General features: G+C 43.2%; 1 protein-coding gene across 3 annotated transcripts; it reads right to left on the reverse strand.

Moving 5' to 3' along the window:
• Positions 1-1,259: 1,259 nt before the first annotated feature.
• LOC135587532 (uncharacterized) lies at positions 1,260-18,828 on the reverse strand. 3 transcript variants are annotated; one of them, XM_065079062.1, is made up of 10 exons: positions 18,622-18,828; positions 18,286-18,366; positions 5,268-8,526; positions 5,105-5,185; positions 4,174-4,326; positions 3,849-4,012; positions 3,583-3,730; positions 3,303-3,425; positions 2,901-2,988; positions 1,260-1,704 (listed from the first exon to the last, which is right to left on the reverse strand). In XM_065079062.1, the coding sequence occupies exons 3-10, from the start codon at positions 8,289-8,291 to the stop codon at positions 1,529-1,531; spliced, it is 3,957 nt and encodes a 1,318-aa protein (XP_064935134.1). In that variant the 5' UTR covers positions 8,292-8,526; positions 18,286-18,366; positions 18,622-18,828; the 3' UTR covers positions 1,260-1,528. The 3 variants fall into 3 exon arrangements, with proteins under 3 accessions (XP_064935134.1, XP_064935135.1, XP_064935136.1); XM_065079063.1 differs by having other exon boundaries at positions 18,567-18,828; XM_065079064.1 differs by having other exon boundaries at positions 18,519-18,828.
• Between the last annotated feature and the right edge of the window lie 27 nt (positions 18,829-18,855).

The following is an 18,855-nucleotide window of genomic DNA, read 5'->3' on the forward strand; positions in this document are numbered from 1 at the left end:
TTAAAATTTAATTAAGTAAAATTATTTTTAAATATTTTATTTTATTTTATTTTATTTTATTTTAAATTTTTTTATATCTTATCATTTATTGATAATAAAAAAAATTAATTTTGATAAAATTTCTTAGGAGATAACTTTGATAGGAGGGATTTCTCTAATTAGTATTCTAAACCCTTCGCTCTTATATGTAAAAAGACAAGACCTTATAGGGACGAAAAAAAATCAGTTATTGAGAGATTATAGGTCTTTCTCTCATCTCCCCTCGATCCCTAATACATCGCTTATTGCGGTTTTATAAATGATAAGAAGAGAGGAGAAGGCAAGTCTAGTTTATTTTGCAGATCGACGTCGTCGTAACTTTCAGATCCGACAATAGTGTGCTTGCAAATCAAATAAAAACTTTTTGAATAACATAAAAACAATACAAATTGTACATTTTGATCTATTGTTATTTGATTTTAATTTTTGATATTAAATTATTTTCACATAATAGTAACATATTGTGATTTTCATATTTATAATATCAACTCTTCAAATCAATTTTGTGATGTATATATTTTGACAAACAACCCGAAAATTTTTTTTTTCAAAAGGAGCTTAGGTATAGGCCTCTTAGGCTAATCCATATTGATATATACGTATATATGGACGACAGAGTTTGTATGATTGAAGAGAATAATAGTATGACGTTAATATTGCTAATATGTTATGGGTGATAGACTAACTGTCTAAAACCATGTGCTCTAAAGTACTCTGATGATAATGACCAGAGTAGAATCGAAATAGTTGCTGTTGATTGTAACGCCCACCCATCGAGCGCTTATGAACAAATTCAAAATTTCTTCCGCCGCAGATATGACACTCAACCGAGGGCGGGCGTTACAATCAATATGTTCTCCTCACTCGGTATATGCACACTTGATGCGGTAATCATTCATTCTGATGTCAATTGGACACAGCTTTGAGATCAAAGAAATCACACTATTGTCATCGCATTCTGTCCTCACAACAAGCATTACCATGATAACAACTTTATACGTTCATGTTAATGAAAATGTCACACACTTATTCATCAATATGATGGGATGAGAAAATCAACATGTCTTCCATGTTATCGTCACTCTCAATGTTTGGAACAGCAACTATTTCGATTCTACTCTGGTCATTATTTTCCCTGGTAAAATATTTCTAAAAAACTGGCATATATAAGCTCTCCATCGGAGCTCTGCAGCAAACAAACAGAAAGTTCACAGACGAGGTAGCTCATAAATCCAACTTCTTTGAGTAAATACAAGTTGTAAACACATAACATGATCCTCTATGGTGCAGAACATACAATATATATATATAGAAAGAAAGAAAGAAAGAAAGAAAGAAAAAAAGAAAGAAAGAAAAGCAAAGCACCAATCTAACAAGTTTAGGCATACGCTCAAACAACATACACATATATTCCACTGAACATACAATAGAAAGGAATAGGCTCAATAATTCAGCACGAGTGGTAGTATACTAGAAGTGGACAACTAGTTTATTTGCCTGGTTTCACCTGACTGGCAACAGACATACCTCGCAAACAAGCAGCTATTTGGGCGAAGGATGGCCTTTGCAGTGGATCAGGGGCCCAGCACTGCTCCATAAGCTTTCTCCATTCCGGGTCACACGTAGCTGGTACCGGAGGCCTCAATGTATTATTCACAATACCTCCTGCATTGGGTTTTACAAATTTGTCAAGAAAGATGCAGATGGCTAGGGTAAGGTAGTGCAAACAAAAGGACAACGAGAAAGGAAATTTCTAGCAGAAGATTGAACACTAAGGTAGCAGCAGACAAACCCTAGTTGTATCCTTGCATCTCATCACCAGTGCACATATGGAAATCAGTTTGTCAGCACATGTATTTTCACAATGGAGCTAATAAACAAATACTTTTCATCATTTTGATCAGAGCAATGTAGTCACTTGTGCTCGCTTTGCATTAGCAAACATAATCAAGTTCAGCCAGCTGCCCATGTTTGTGCGTGGTAAATTTTACTACTATAATCTAATGTACGTAGACACAGTTTCGGCAAAACCAGAATAAAAAAGATTTATCATGTGGCACTGATATCTGCAGTAATATCAAAGCACAAAAGTGATACTTGAGAAATTGTGCCTCAAAAGACTACTGATAACAGACACTTTCTTACATAAAGGCCATCAAGGCATTTTTCACATTTCAATGTCCTTTTGCAACTCTTAAGAAATAGATAAAAAGAAGGCCTGCTTAATGTAAGGCTCCTGATTTATATGCAGCATTGCTCAAGGACGGTAAATTACCTAAGCTGCCTTCCCCCTGCTTGCATTGATTCCATAACTCAGATCATTAATACCCAGAATGAACAGGCTAATCCAACTGTTAAGGCAATCAGATTCACTCTCTCCTCTCCAAGTAAAATAGGTGCCTTTCACTGAAGTTGAGATTTTCTGATGACACATTTATGTATAGTTGGTCAGCATTAACTAAACTTCTAGTTCACCAAAACTTAACAAACTACTGATCTATATAATAATTGTAATGTGTCTAAACTAGAAGAACTTAGTGGTCGTATGGTCAACCCAGCAACAGAAACATTATTGAAAATCAATTGAATATGCTCCAAAGTCTATACTAGACCAAAAAAATATCTACTACTTCAAACCTATATTTGATCGAACAACATTGCGGTAATTAATAAGATAACTAGAATGTGGAGTTCAACTATAAATTAGTTCTAGAAAGTGCTTTGCAGTAGTCGGCATTTGCTTCCAAACATTAAAGACAAAAAGGAGACAACTTTTTAAAAGAAGAGTATCATGACAAGATATTATATCCTGGAACCACCCAACAAGTATTAAATATACTCCTGAAGAGTTTGAAGCATACCTATAATTGCACCATAATGCATATTGGCATAAGGCTCTTCTCCCGTGAGGATTTCCCACATAACAATACCAAAAGAGAACACATCTACCTGCAGTCATCACAAAAGGTGATAGGGTAGATAAATACCTAGTATGCAATGTAAGAAAGTATCATTAAGTACTATGAAAATTTTTTGATTTAATTGACCGATTTATAGGGAGAGAATAATTCCTATGAGCCTAGATAATGGAACAAGAAACACAGGCTTCAAATCCTCTGAGAACTTAGATGATGGAACAATGACAATAAAGGTTTTACTAGGCTCATCTCCAAGTAATCTAAATGTGGAAGACCAGCACTTATCCTACTTAGCAACGTCTAGCAAAACAAGAAACAAAATAAGGAAACAGAAAACACTGGTACCTTCTCAGACACCTTGTTGCTACTTCCATTTAATAACTCTGGAGCCATCCAAGGTAACGTGCCTCTGACACCACCAGAAACTAGAGTATTGCGTTTAATTTTTGACAAACCAAAATCACCGACCTGGAGAATATCCTCAGTAAAGTTAGCCAGCTTGGTAGGAATGATTGATGTCGTGACATTTATGATGTCCATGCAAGGTCAAAGTTTTTACATCCCAAGGAATGGAGAAAAAATTACCAATGAAGTGGTAGACATAATTGAGCTTTAAAGAGCATACCTTACAGATGGGACGTGATTGATCTTTAAGATTTACAAGCAAGTTATCACATTTCAGATCAAAATGTACGATGTTTTTAGAGTGCAAATATTCCATCCCAAAAGCAGCATCCATGGCAATGATAAGTTTTTTACGACGATCGAGATACCTGTTAGGTTATACAATAAAAAGAAGATATTGATAAGTCATACAATAACAAGAAGATAACAATAAGTTTATACAATAAAAAGAATAATCCATCAATAAGGAAGAAAAAAAGAGTTTACTTGTCCTTGCGTAACAAAACATGCCGAAGAGAACCATTAACCATGAATTCTGCTACTGTTGCCATGGTTCCCCCTGGTCCATCCTTTACAACCCCATAAAAGGCCACCACATTGGGATGATGAAGTTGGGAAAGAATTTCAGCCTCCCGCCAAAACTCCATGGTCTGCAAGCAGTCACTTGTTATTTTTACCAAAGATTTCTACCTCTTGAATTTTTAACCTTTTCTTAGCTCCTACTTTATTGTTTAGACACAGTACAGTTAGTAGATTATTCACTCTTGTTAGATATTATAGACAGAACTGTGGGACAACTTGGACACTGTACCAGTCTCTCCTGCTCAGATGATCGCCCAGTAAAGCAGCTCTTCTTTATTCGCTTTATAGCCACATCAGTGCCCCTCCATTTTCCATGATATACAGTGCCAAAAGTGCCAGAACCCAGTTCACGTAACTCTTCAAGATCCTCGTTTTTTATTAGCTGATAACATGCAACTTTTAGAAATGCATGTACTAAAATAATAGTACCAAAATAAAAAGACGATGCAACAAATGGAGGTCCTAACAAAATGAGATGAGACAATCAAACAAACTTTTTGTCTTGCTTCTCTATACTAGTCATTTAGTGTTTCAGTTTGCACTGTGTGTAATCAGAATATGGTTGCTTTGTCTTTAACCAGAAACCGGCTCCCACTTGTAACTAACTACAACCTTCTGTAATTGCCAAATGTACATTGGGAAGTTGAACTCACTTGAAGATTTCAACTTCAGACAGTATTCGAAGAATGCAAGTTTTTGCTAAAGTATAACAGTGGACGAGACCCAATAAAAACGGGTAGAAGAAGCTCTCCAAAAATTCTATCGGCACTTCACTTGGAAACTAAACTTCAATGCTCCCATTCTTGTTGTTGAAGGTTGTCATTGCAGTATTGAACTAGGAACCCCTTTCAAGTTTCAACAATCAAAGATAACATACGAACACTGATCCCCTTTGAAAAATAAAAAATAACCAAAATGCTTTTGTTTGCTTATTCAAATTTATTAGGAATAAATAAGTTGTCAACTGGTGGTATACTGCATGAGACTTCCACCGATACAGGTCCAGATGGGTCCATATAAACAGACTTACCCCCTCATGCAGAGACCATATTGATGATGATTTGAGCCTTGGTCATTCAGGCTACTAACAATGGCACCAAAGTTACAAGGAATAAGTAGTCTGTAGTTTTCACAAATTAATGGCAAGACAAGCATCGTACCTGCAGATTATTAAGGTCAAAATCATACACAGAAGTGTCTAAGACTGACTCAGCAACTTCCCCACCATCAAATTTCAATTCCTAGTGTCAAAAAGAAAGATTTACCACTTAGTAGTGATTTTAGTAAATGAAATAAAAAATATTATTCAACAGAAAAAAATACCTCATTCTCCGAAATATGTGTTCTAAAAGTCTCTCCTAACCTTGTAAAAGGATTCTCTACCTGCAAACCTTCCCCCTTGTCCATTCCAAGTGGATGAGATGCCTGTGATGGAATATAACCTGGGTCCAAAATGTTGGGATCCTCTACAATGGTATCAGATGATTCCTGCATTCCCTCATTAAAATTAATTTGGGGATCAATTCGACAAAAACCTACTCTCTCGTCTTCCAATTGTGCACACTGGTCTGGGTTAGAAACCCCTTCTTCCACTTTAGGAAGCAAAGATGTGTAATTAATAGGATCTTGATCCATAAGAGAAAAATCTTTTTGTTTAAACTCATCCTGGGCCAGTTTTCTGAAGAAAGACCAACGCTTAGGCTCATGGTTTTGCATGTTCAGACTGAGTCCAGTATCATCATTGCGCAGGGGCTTTCTATTTGACAAATCCTCATCAATCCTGGCCTTATTGAAGATATCAGAGAGCAGGTTAGGAGGGAACCGATCATTAATATCAATAAGAATATCTCTCCGTTCTGAGGAGGGAGCAGAAGAGTCCTGAGAGATGGCTCCAACAGTACTTTCCACCCAATTGAATGCTGGGGCATGCTCAACATTGGTATTATATGTATCATTGTTAGGTATTCCCTCCCATGGAATGTCAGGAACAGTGGAAGGATGTTCTTGTGGCTTAACAGAAGCTCCGTCTGCATGTGCTTCTTTGATATTGATTCTGACCATGTCTGTTTCAGCAACAGTTGTAACCTTTTCAATGCCTTCAGTGATAGTAGGTTTATCATATGCAGACTTTAAAGGTGCATGTTGAAACTCAGTCTTCTGGATCTTCCCCCCTTGTTTATAACTTTTTTCATCAGTGATAGCATCAATTTGACCAAGCCCTGCCTGAACAACTGAACTTACAGCACCTTCATTTAGATCATGCATATTATGATTGGTCAAAGGAATCAAAGGTTGAGAAAACTTTGCACTTTCTGACCCTTGTGCAGTGGAGACAGGTTCAAATTTATTAGCTTGAGTGATTGTATTTCCTTCTTTCTTATATTTATGTTCAGTAGTTGCATTGCTAGGGCGTGGTGGCTTTGCAGATGATAAAAACTTATCAGTCTGTGAGCCCAGATCTCCCTCAAGTACGGTGTCAGTTACTTCTGGGATGGATTCTTGAGCTGCAATCAAGCATGCCTGATTTATCAGATATTGAGAACCAATGGAATCATCAGATTTAGATAGTCGATTTAGGAATTCTGCTTGCTCCCGAGGAAGCCTCTCAGACTGGTAACCTCGGGAAGGGCGTGAAGGTGGATTACTGCAGCTCACATCGGTGACATTGGCTTCATCATCAATAGAACCAGACATCAAAGCTCCATTAGAGGAGTATTGGTCATGTTCATTAAGGTCAGATCCATGTGCAACATTTGCAGCATTGGTTGATGAACCAAGTCCAGGCTCCAGCTGTTTCCCTTTACTTTTTGAAGGTGGCAGAGACGTTGAATTCTCCGGTGCAGCAACAATGCCCATACTTTCTGCATGCATATAGCTTGAAACTGTAATATCATGCTGCTGTATGGTCGAAATAGGTTCATTCTTGTGGGGGCCAGGATGCTCATTTTCAGTTTTTCTGTGAGAGGAACCATCAACTGCCACTTTTGCATCCTTCTTTACAGTCTCTTTATCAAATGGACTTATACCACTGTGTGGAACTTGTGGTACGGCTTGATAAAGGATTTGTTGGCCTGGCTGAGTAGAAGTACTAGTCGCTGTATAATTGGAGCTATATTGATAATCAGATGGTGCAGGTAGAGGAATGGAGATTCTGCTATTTGAATATGGATACCTGTCTGGAGGATTGATGGGACTGTAAGCATAGTGTTCACCTTCAACATAATGATATCTGTGGTCCTCAAAACCCTGTGAATAGCTACCATAGTCAGTGGATGAGCCTGCCTGCAATGCTGGAGTTAATGTAGCAGGAGATGCTACAGGATCAGCAGCAAACCCAGCTGACTGAGTCGCAATTGTGTAAGCACGAGCCCTTTCAGGCTCAATATTGAGATTAAGTAACTGATCCAAGTCACTAGTCGATGTGCTTGGCAATCCATGCCCATATGATGCTTTTCCAGATCCTAAATCCATGCCATTGACCGCAACAACATACTGGATCTCTGAGTCACCCTCCATACTGCCAAAGCTGAAGTGCACATCATCAGAATCATCTGAAGTAAATAGAAACACCCTGAGTTTCTGTGATCCCTCACCACCTTCAAGAATACTGTACTCTTCCATCATATTCTGTAGATCTTCGTCACAAGAAACTGATATCAAGGCATCCAAATCCTCCCCAGGCAGTTGATACTTGACAGTATGAGGTCGACCATATATTGCCATTGTCTTTTGCATTAGTTCTGCCCATGAAATATCCCTGCTTACTCGTATAATACGTGTATCACCTCCCACATATCTCAGTTTTCCATCACTAGGTCGAGGTAAAATCTTACCACCAAAACTGCAAAGAAATTTCAATCTTTTCGATAAGATATCAGAAGCTTCTGAAGAAGTATACCCATGAGGAACTGTTCGACTGCTTCCCTCACTAGATGATACTCGTGGCATTGACCTTGATGATGCATAATGACCTTTATGTTCAGTTTCAGAGAAGTTGTTCTTCTCAGTCTCCTTCAAACGACGATTATCTCCGGCAACAAGCGCTGAAAGATCTGAAGCACTTTCAGACCCCATGTGTGGTATACTCAGCACACCCTTCATGTCCATGTAACTAGTGGTTATACTTTGATCCTCAGGTGCATTCTGGACAGCAGGCTTCTTGGACATTGCCCGTTCTCTCATAAATTCAAGAGCAAACTCCTCACCGGTCTGAATTGAGTAATTCAGAACAGGCCTTGCAACACTTGATACACTAACCTCTGATGGTCTAACATTAGCATCAGTAGAGTTTGGTGGATACTGTTTAGGTCTTTGGCTTGCTGAGCCAACTCCTTTCCTAGCATCCATTGAATATACTGAAACATTCAGCACTTATCCAATCACTTTACCAGCTTGCTTTTATCTTACTCCATTTACCTAAAACTGGAAGCGAAGACTCCCCATGACGAGACTGCCATGGAAGATGGTTAACTTAGAAGCAGGACATGCTGCCATTTTCGACCAAGATAAAAATTCCTTAATATACAGGGATCATAAGAATTAATCTTTTGCAGGTTGCTCCTCACCTCTAAGAAAAAAGACCCTATAAATAAGAGAGCAAATTAGACAGCCACATAGTACATCAAGTGACCAGTTAACAAGAAATGGACATTGAAATTCAGTATATTCAGGAAAAAAAAAAGGGGCCCCTATCACATCATATGTTAACACATTTGCTAAATTTGAGAGATTAGCACAGGTAAAATTATCATTCTTTGCTAGTGAAAAATCAAAGAGTATGATACAAATTGGTCATACGAATGATTTCATTCACAAACTAATAGCATAAAAGGATATCCATTCTCAATCAATTTTTTGTAGGGATGGCTCAGGTTCAAGATCAGCAAAAAGATCTGGGATCAGTATCGACTTGTATTAGTCGGACTAGATAATTATCAACAAAGGCCATCTACAGATCATCCAAGAAAATTAAGAACTCATCAAGGTGAACCTGAAGTGGTCCATCCATTTTATTAAATAATAATAAGATTTGATTGTAAATCTAGTTCTAGCTACAGGACAAATGTATCCCAATGTATAAACTATTTAGATATATAACGGTGCCAACCATTTTGAACTAGTCCAATATTATTCTCTTTTTCCCTACAAGCCTCTACCAGCTTATAATCATACACAACATAAATTGTAAGTATTTTATTGTTTCATTCAGTTTCCTTTTAATCATGCTTTGATCTTCTACTCCATTAAAATTAAACTATTTGGAGAAAGAAGAAAAAGAAAGAAGAATCTTTCCCATCATGACAAGTGTAGTTAAATAATTCAAGTATTCTCTGGGAATAGTAAGCTAATGAAAGTCTAGTACAACTAATGAAAAAGCAAGAGAGAAATCTGTGAATGATTACACCAAAAAGTGGTAACTATATTTAGAATAGCCTACCACTGAAGGCAGATTGAATCTCCATGACCCAAGCTGATATTGTCCTGCATCTGAAAGATCAACAACTAGACCAAAAAGTGGTAACTATATTTAGAATATCCTACCACTGAAGCCAGATTGAATCTCCATGGCCCAAGTTGTTATTGTCCTGCATCTGAAAGATCAACAACTAGCAATACCCTTAGATTCCAAAGATGGGTTGGTCCAATTGAAGAACATCTACAGCATCTGATCATGCTGTCTGCAAAGGCTGTGCTACCCTGTCAGTTGTGTAGGCTTTGGTGAGAGGCGATGAGCTCAGGATTGTGCCAAGCCGGTGCCACATTTTAATTGTGGGCATATGGAAGCCACAGGCATGGCATGCTGCACATGCCAATCAGTCATGAACAGCCTCAGACACTCAACTATGCCACAGGTTTCGGATTGGACAAATAGGGTACATGCCATAAAAGATTCAAATTGCCCATAAAATAATCAGACTAGCAGACCAACCGACACGATTAACTCATTTAACCAAACCAAATTTCTAATGTGTTTTTTTCTATTTTCCATCAATCCTATTCAGCTATATGCCAGTCTTAAGTTTTAACCCAGAACATTTATAACGAACTGATTTCCCACTTCACATCACTACCAACTGCTCCTGGTAACTAAGTTAGGCACAAACTTCAAAGGTGCAGACAGATCCAACCGGATCCAACCAACCCAATCTGTTAAATTAATAGGGTTAGAAAAGTTAAGTCAACCGGACACATAATGCATGAGGTCAAAGCTTATGTTTTCGACAAGATGAACACCATGGTCGACCCAATCCACGTTGCAACACAAGGAAACAAAAGCAAGATGTACTAGGTGGCAAGGTTCGTCGTACCGTACCATACCGGCGTTTCGATCCGGGCTCGGTACCGGTATGGTACGGTATACCGCTCGGTACACCCAGGTGTACCGAGCTGTCACGAACGGTCGTCGCACACCCGCAACAACTCCGTTCAACGAACCGTTCGTCGCTCACACCCGCATATACAGCTGCTTGACAGCATGTTTTCTTATGGTTTTGGGTCATTTTGCTTGTAAATATGTAAGTTCGAACAAGCTGCAGCGTTGCAAAGCGACCGTTCACCAAACCGAGCAAAACAGCCCCAAAACAGCCCAAAACGGCTCCGTTTTCGCGTGCCGCGGGAGGTGAGCGGAGTGCTGCCTCCGCTCACCAAAATGTCAGCTAGCTCAGACCCCAGGAACCCCCCGGGTGGCACATGGCTGGATGGGGCTTCGGTTATATACCGGGCGTTGAACACTCTTTCGCAAGTTCGCACGTGACCTTTACGGGAACTTGGTGTTGCGTCCGGGACCAGGTGAGCGGCTGTTTGTGGGCTTGCAGCTGTTCGTTCATCCTTGAAAGCCTTGTTTTTCTCCCTCTCCCTCTTTTCTCTTGTGCACACAAGGTGTTCGACGATTTGCTTGTAAAGCTTCCCTTTTCGCGAGACTTCGGGACTTGTCCGTTGCTCGTTCTTTCGATCTAACTTTCTTTCTCTTTTACAGGTCCTTCGGGACCTGCGAGAGGTTACAAAGTGGCTGATCCTTGCGAAGCAAGATCGCAAGGGCAAAGCGCGACTTAGGCAACGCAAGCTAAGTTCGCGTCTTTGCAACGAGGGTGACCCGCGACTTAGGCAACGCAAGCTAAGTTCGCGTCTTTGGCCGCAAGGGTGCCTCACGCCTTAGGCAATTCCAGCTAAGGCCGTGACATTGTGGTATCAGAGCGGGCAAGCTCTTCGATCGAACAGCGAACGAACTTCGCAACTTCGCCATGGCAAAGCATCGTGGCGAATCAAGCAAGACGGGGCAAGCCGGAACCTTGCCCCAAGCAGCCGCAGGTGGGCTGCATGTGCACACTCGCTCTCATGCTGTTGGAGCCGCTCACGAGGATCGCGGCAGCGAACAGGATGAGCGAGAAGTTGGCAACTCTCCGCGAGCGGAGGAAGCGCAATCTGGTGCGCTAACTGGAAAAAAGAGTCATAAGGAGAGACTCACGACGGCGGAAACCCGCCTGGATGTTCTGGAAGCGAGCATGGAGGAACTCTACCATGGCCAACAAAGACTTGTTGGGGTAGAGAGCTCGCAAGAGGAAGCAGAGTCCAGGATCGACAAGGTCGAGGCCCTAGTCGACCGACTGTCCGATGACACCAAGGACTCCGTGCAGCACTTACAAGATGTTGTGGCGGAACTCACGGCAAAGGTGGCTATGCTTACAAGGACGCTAAATGCGGGAGGAGGCAACACCCGCGTTGCACCGCCACAAAATTTGAGGGCACCTGAGCCCCATGGATACGGAGGGGCCAGAGATGCCAAGGAGCTCGAGAACTTTTTGTTTGACATGGAGCAATACTTCCGAGCTACGAGGCCCGATTCAGAAGATACAAAAGTTTCCATAGCAACAATATATCTGAATGGAGATGCGAAACTTTGGTGGCGAACTCGTTGGGAGGAGATCCAACAAGGTCGGTGTCGAGTCGACACATGGGAAGACTTGAAGCGGGAGTTGAGAACTCAGTTCCTACCGGAGAACACAGAGTTCGTCGCAAGAAGGAAGTTGAGACAACTCCGCCAAAGTACCACCATCCGAGACTATGTAAAGCAGTTTTCTGCACTGATGCTGGACATACAGGACATGTCCGAGAAGGACAAGTTGTTCAGCTTCCTTGATGGTTTGAAACCATGGGCTCAGCAGGAGCTGAATCGAAGGAATGTTACCGACGTGGTCGGGGCAATTGCAGCTGCAGAAAGGCTCACCGACTTCGTTTCCTCTGAAGACCCAGCGAGAAGGAAACAATCTTCAAGCAATCGCCCTCCAAAACATTCTCGAGGGAAGGAGCTCGGGGGCGAACAAAAGAAGAAGAGCTCCCACAAAAGGCCGAACCCGAAAGGCAAGGCCTCAAAACCTGGAGGATGCTTCTTGTGCGGAGGACCGCACATGGTAAGGGAGTGCCCACAGAAGCAGGCACTCAACGCTTTGACAGCTTCCATCCACCCTCCCCGATCGGACAAGGGCAAAGCTGTTGCTCTTAGTTCGAGCAGTTCAGAATCCAGCAGCGACGATGAGGAGTCGCAAGGACCCCGAATGGGAGCAATGCGTCTGTTGAACGCTATGCGGGGTCAAGTGGGGGAGAACATGAAGACGAAGGCACAAAAAGCAGGAAGCAGCGAGCTAATGTATGTGGACATTAAGCTGAATGGCCAAACAACCCGTGCAATGGTGGACACGGGCGCTACCCACAACTTCATAGCCGATCGTGAAGCACAGCGACTTGGGTTGACCTTGGAGAAGAGCCCAAGCCGAATGAAAGCAGTGAACTCGGAGGCCAGGCGAATCTCCGGGTTGGCGAAGGGAGTTCCCATCAGAATCGGGACTTGGAGCGGAAACACCAACATGATGGCCGTGCCACTAGACGACTTCCAAGTGATTCTTGGAATGGAGTTTATGCACGCGGCGAAGTTGGTGCCGATGCCATTCTTGAATTCCCTATGTATGATGGGAGGCGATGATCCCTGCGTGGTTCCCGTCTCTCGGAGAGGAACCAAGGAGCCCCAACACATCTCGGCATTACAATTGAAGAAAGGGGTGCGAAAAGGCGAGTTGACATTCGTGGCTGCTATGAAGCTAGAGCCACTCAACGAGGAGGCCATTCAAGAACCTGCCGTGGTGGCGAATGTCCTAAAAGAGTTCAAAGATGTTATGCCACCCGAGTTGCCGAAGACTCTCCCTCCACGCAGAGGCGTGGATCACAGTATCGAGCTGGAGCCAGGAGTGAAGCCTCCAGCAAGACCACCCTACCGCATGCCTCCACCAGAGTTGGCCGAACTCAGGAAGCAGTTAGGTGAACTGCTAAGCGGTGGTCTCATCCGCAGCTCAAAAGCACCTTTCGGAGCTCCAGTTCTCTTCCAGAAGAAACAAGATGGGAGCCTCCGATTATGCGTCGACTATCGAGCCCTCAACAAGGTAACGGTGAAGAACAAGTATCCCATCCCGCTCATCGCGGACTTGTTCGACCAACTGGGCAAGGCCAAGTATTTCTCAAAACTCGACCTTCGGTCGGGGTATTGGCAGGTGCGCATTACTGAAGGCGACGAAGCGAAGACTACCTGTGTGACCAGGTATGGAGCGTTTGAGTTCTTGGTGATGCCTTTCGGCTTAACCAATGCTCCGGCCACATTCTGTACTCTCATGAACCAACTATTCAAGGAGTATTTGGATAAGTTCGTGGTCGTCTACTTGGACGATATCGTCGTCTACAGCCAAACGCTCGAGGAGCACGTCAAGCACCTTCGGACGATTTTCAAGGTTCTCAGGGAGAACACTTTGTTCGTAAAAAGGGAGAAATGCTACTTTGCTCAAACTGAGATCCTATTCTTAGGGCATCGAATCGGTGATGGCTCCATTCGGATGGACAAGTCGAAGGTGCAAGCAGTTGCGGAATGACGAACTCCAAAGAAGGTGCCAGAGTTGAGATCCTTCCTTGGATTCGTCAACTACTATCGACGCTTCATTTCAGGATATTCGAAGCGGGCAACCCCACTGACGGAGTTGCTGAAGAAGGAGCAGCCTTGGAAGTGGTCTGACAAATGTGAGATAGCATTCCAAGATCTGAAGGCTGCTGTTCTGGAGGAACCAGTGCTCAAATTGCCAAACTATGGAGAGCCCTTTGAAGTCCATACCGATGCTTCGGACTTTGCTATTGGTGGAGTACTCATGCAAGAAGGTCATCCGGTGGCCTACGAGAGCCGCAAACTCAACGAGACCGAGAGGCGGTATCCAGTGCATGAGAAGGAGATGACAGCGGTGATCCACTGCCTACGAGTTTGGCGACACTACCTCCTCGGGTCGCGATTTGTGCTGAGGACAGACAACATCGCCCTGAGTTATTTCCAAACTCAGAAGAAGCTCTCCCCAAAGCAAGCACGGTGGCAGGACTTCCTAGCTGAATTTGATATGGCAATGGAATACAAGCCCGGGAAGGCGAATGTCGTGGCCGATGCGCTGAGTCGGAAGGTGGAGTGCGTGAATGCTGCACAACTGGAGGGCAGAGGCCAAACAAGTCAGTTACATTCCAACTTCCTTTCTCGAATCAGAGATGGACTGTATAGTGATTCCCAGGCAGTTATCCTGATGCAGCTCATCAAAGAAGGCAAGGCACGACGATTTTGGGTCCAGGAGGGACTTGTTTACACAAAAGGGAATAGAGTTTATGTTCCCCGAGTGGACAATTTGAGGCGTGAACTCTTGAAAGAGTGTCACGATTCCCTTTGGGCTGGACATCCCGGCATTCACAGAACATTGTCTCTCGTGGAGAGGGCCTTCTATTGGCCAAAGATGGGGATTGATGTGGAGGAGTATGTTCGAACATGCCTTACTTGCCAACAAGACAAGGTGGAGCAACGGAAGCCGGTGGGGCTTTTGGAGCCGTTGCCTGTACCAGAAAGGCCATGGGAGAGCATTTCCTTAGACTTCATATCTAGCTTGCCACCTGTAGGGGGACTTGGATCGATACTTGTGGTGGTCGATCGGTTTTCAAAGTATGCAACTTTCATTGCTGCTCCCCTACACTGTTCAGCTGAAGAGGCGGCCAGACTGATGATGAAGGGTGTAGTGAAGTATTGGGGAGTCCCACACAATATTGTTAGTGATCGAGACGCTCGGTTCCTGGGACGATTCTGGACCGAGCTATTCAAATTGTTGGGGTCAAAGTTATACTTCTCTACAAGCCTCCACCCCCAGACGGATGGTCAAACTGAAAGAATAAATTCGCTCTTAGAGCAGTATCTCCGGCACTACGTGAGTGCCAATCAACGAGATTGGGTGAAGCTGTTGGACATCGCCCAATTCTCCTACAACTTGCAGCGGAGCTCTGCATCCAACAAGAGCCCCTTCGAAATTATCACAAGACAACAACCGTCGACTCCGCACACTATGGCAATTGGTTATACTGGGAGTAGTCCATCAGCCTACCATTTCGCAAAGGAGTGGCATCGAAATGCCGATATTGCGCGGGCTTACTTGGAGAAGGCGGCAAAACGGATGAAGAAGTGGGCAGACTTGGAAAGGCGACCACAAGAGTTCAAAGTTGGCGATTTGGTGTTGGTAAAGCTCCAACCAGCATCACTCCAATTCTTCAGGAAAAGAGTCCACAAAGGATTGGTGCGTAAGTATGAAGGGCCCTTCCCAATTATCAGCAGAGTAGGCAATGTTTCTTACAAGTTGCAGCTGCCGGCGTGGTTCAAAATTCACAACGTTCTTCACGCCAGCAACCTGAAGGCCTACCATTCGGATCCGCAAGATGCTTCTCGAAGTATTCCAACTCGGCTACCTCCCATCACAACCTCCTACGAGAAGCGAGTGGAAACCATTCTGGCGGATCGCAAGATAAAGCTACCCAACGGAGCGGAGCAGACAGAGTACTTGGTGAAGTGGCGAAAGCTTCCCCGAACTGAAGCCAGTTGGGAGCCTGAAGACGCCCTGCGACATGAAGAAGAAGTCATCAACAACTACCAACAAGCGTCGACGAGGGCGTCGACAGTTTAAGTGGGGGAGAATGTCACGAACGGTCGTCGCGCACCCGCAACAACTCCGTTCAACGAACCGTTCGTCGCTCACACCCGCATGTACAGCTGCTTGACAGCATGTTTTCTTATGGTTTTGGGTCATTTTGCTTGTAAATATGTAAGTTCGAACAAGCTGCAGCGTTGCAAAGCGACCGTTCACCAAACCGAGCAAAACAGCCCCAAAACAGCCCAAAACGGCTCCGTTTTCGCGTGCCGCGGGAGGTGAGCGGAGTGCTGCCTCCGCTCACCAAAATGTCAGCCAGCTCAAACCCCAGGAACCCCCCGGGTGGCACATGGCTGGATGGGGCTTCGGTTATATACCGGGCGTTGAACACTCTTTCGCAAGTTCGCACGTGACCTTTACGGGAACTTGGTGTTGCGTCCGGGACCAGGTGAGCGGCTTTTTGTGGGCTTGCAGCTGTTCGTTCATCCTTGAAAGCCTTGTTTTTCTCCCTCTCCCTCTTTTCTCTTGTGCACACAAGGTGTTCGACGATTTGCTTGTAAAGCTTCCCTTTTCGCGAGACTTCGGGACTTGTCCGTTGCTCGTTCTTTCGATCTAACTTTCTTTCTCTTTTACAGGTCCTTCGGGACCTACGAGAGGTTACAAAGTGGCTGATCCTTGCGGAGCAAGATCGCAAGGGCAAAGCGCGACTTAGGCAACGCAAGCTAAGTTCGCGTCTTTGCAACGAGGGTGACCCGCGACTTAGGCAACGCAAGCTAAGTTCGCGTCTTTGGCTGCAAGGGTGCCTCACGCCTTAGGCAATTCCAGCTAAGGCCGTGACAGAGCGGTACACTCAGGTGTACCGAGCACTGTAGCAGTGCTATAGTGCTACAGTGCACTGCTACGGGCGGACCGGTACAGGGCGGTCCTCGTACCGCTAGCCTGTCGGACCAGTACGTACCGCCCATACCGGGCGGTACAGTTCGGTACAGCAAACCTTGCTAGGTGGTGTAACTAGATAATCTATAAAGCACAAACACTAGACTGACGATGTACAGGAACACCAACACAACACATCCTAGAATATTAGGGGACAACATGCCATGAACATGACAAAGAAATATTTATACATCTATATATACTGCTAATGGTTCTATATCATACATCATATCGGAAGCAGAAGAATCATTCACAAAATATGTCACGTCCATATACAGAACATATCTGCATTAGGAAAAATTCCAAAGGTGTTTACATGTCCATATTTGAACTGTCTAGGCCATATCTAGATGTTCATCTTCTGAAATAATATTATATATTAACATTAATAAGTGGAGATGATGTGAACATCCATATAGCCAACCCCAAATAATTGGGTGATTACAGTATATTCTAATCAGTTATATTTGTTTTGAGAGACACTGTGCTAATTTTTTTCTATTTTTCCACTTGAAACGTATGGTTTCGAAAGGCTCAATCAAAGTTCATATCTCCTTTTTGTTGCAGCCTTCTTTTGGATGAATGACTTATCAAGTTATTGTTCATCAAAATTCAAAAGTACAGAAGTTATCCCAACTAAAACAATTTTCACCATAAGTGGTTATTTCTTGTAACTAATGTATCTCACTATTATGTATTAGACCAAAAAGATTGAAGCAAACCTTTGATAAGCTCCTTTGTAATAGACATACTCATCTCCAAAGAATCAAATTTCGGTTAGGTCCTACCAAGGATTGTTTCCAGACCATATGGGTCAGCACTGGTCAGTTTTCTTCTTATTATCTTTTCTGGGGATGCTTGGAGTTAAGGATCTATGTACCAGCTGTACAGGTCTAATTAGTTGCCGAAACTCATATCATAATGAGATCTAAATTCTTGCTCATCACAGTATCCCATATTCATTTGATATACCAGCTCTGACTTAAAAGAATGGGCCATGCTGTATCAGAAATTCTTGGCATAATTCATGATTCACTGATGTGTAGCACCACATCTAAACCAATGAGGACTCCTTCCTATTTGATCACATTGATGCAAGCACAATCTAACACTATTATATGTCCAGCAAGAAGTTGATACCTCTTCCTGTTCACGCCAACTATAGACTGAAGCCACACGCAAAACTTATGAGTTTAATCCATCTATGTTATCATCCACTGAAAATCATTAGGATTAAGACAAGTGATATAATTTAACCGGTGGTACTAATACCATGATTAAAAAAACTAAAAACAGAAAAAGATATCTAGGGCAAGAGTACAAATTGCATGAGAAACAATCAAAATTATCTGCCAACCGAGAAAAACAATTGATCTTAACGAGATTCATGCATGCACGAGGTCAAGGATTTGAGGAATTTGAATCTCCACCTGGAAATCGAAGTCGGGAAATCTCCACCGGTAACTCATTCTAACTTCAAAATAGAAGACCTCCAGTGTTATTACGATAGCCTGCAAAAAAGAATCAACACTTACAAACAAGAAGATAATAACCCTAAACTCGCGACCCAAATCAAACCCAAGAAGACCTCAAGTTCAAGAAATCTCGAATCTTGATAATCTGAGGGCACAAGAGATCGAATTGAACCCTAAAGACATCCAACCTCAACAAGCGAAGCTGGAAAACTAATATCAATCAACAAGACACGGACCGAAAAGGGGGCTAGTGCGATCGGGCTCTGCAGTCCGAGGATTCAAGATCCGCACCTCGAACCGTTGACAAGAGACGACCGACGGAAGGACGAACCGCACGGAAGAGGGATCGGCAAAGAACGATCCAATTGGGTGCTACAGGGTCTCGTATGGCGTGCTACCTCCCTCCCTCTCGTCTCACTTCGTCCCCAAGCAAGCGGGGTGGACTGGAAGAGATGGCCGCAGTCCCTTCGGACAAACGCCCTATCGCGAGGGCCAAAAATATCATCAAAGCATCTCCTATTTAAA

Source organism: Musa acuminata, chromosome BXJ1-8 (assembly GCF_036884655.1).
Source record: "Musa acuminata AAA Group cultivar baxijiao chromosome BXJ1-8, Cavendish_Baxijiao_AAA, whole genome shotgun sequence".
Taxonomy (NCBI): domain Eukaryota; kingdom Viridiplantae; phylum Streptophyta; class Magnoliopsida; order Zingiberales; family Musaceae; genus Musa; species Musa acuminata.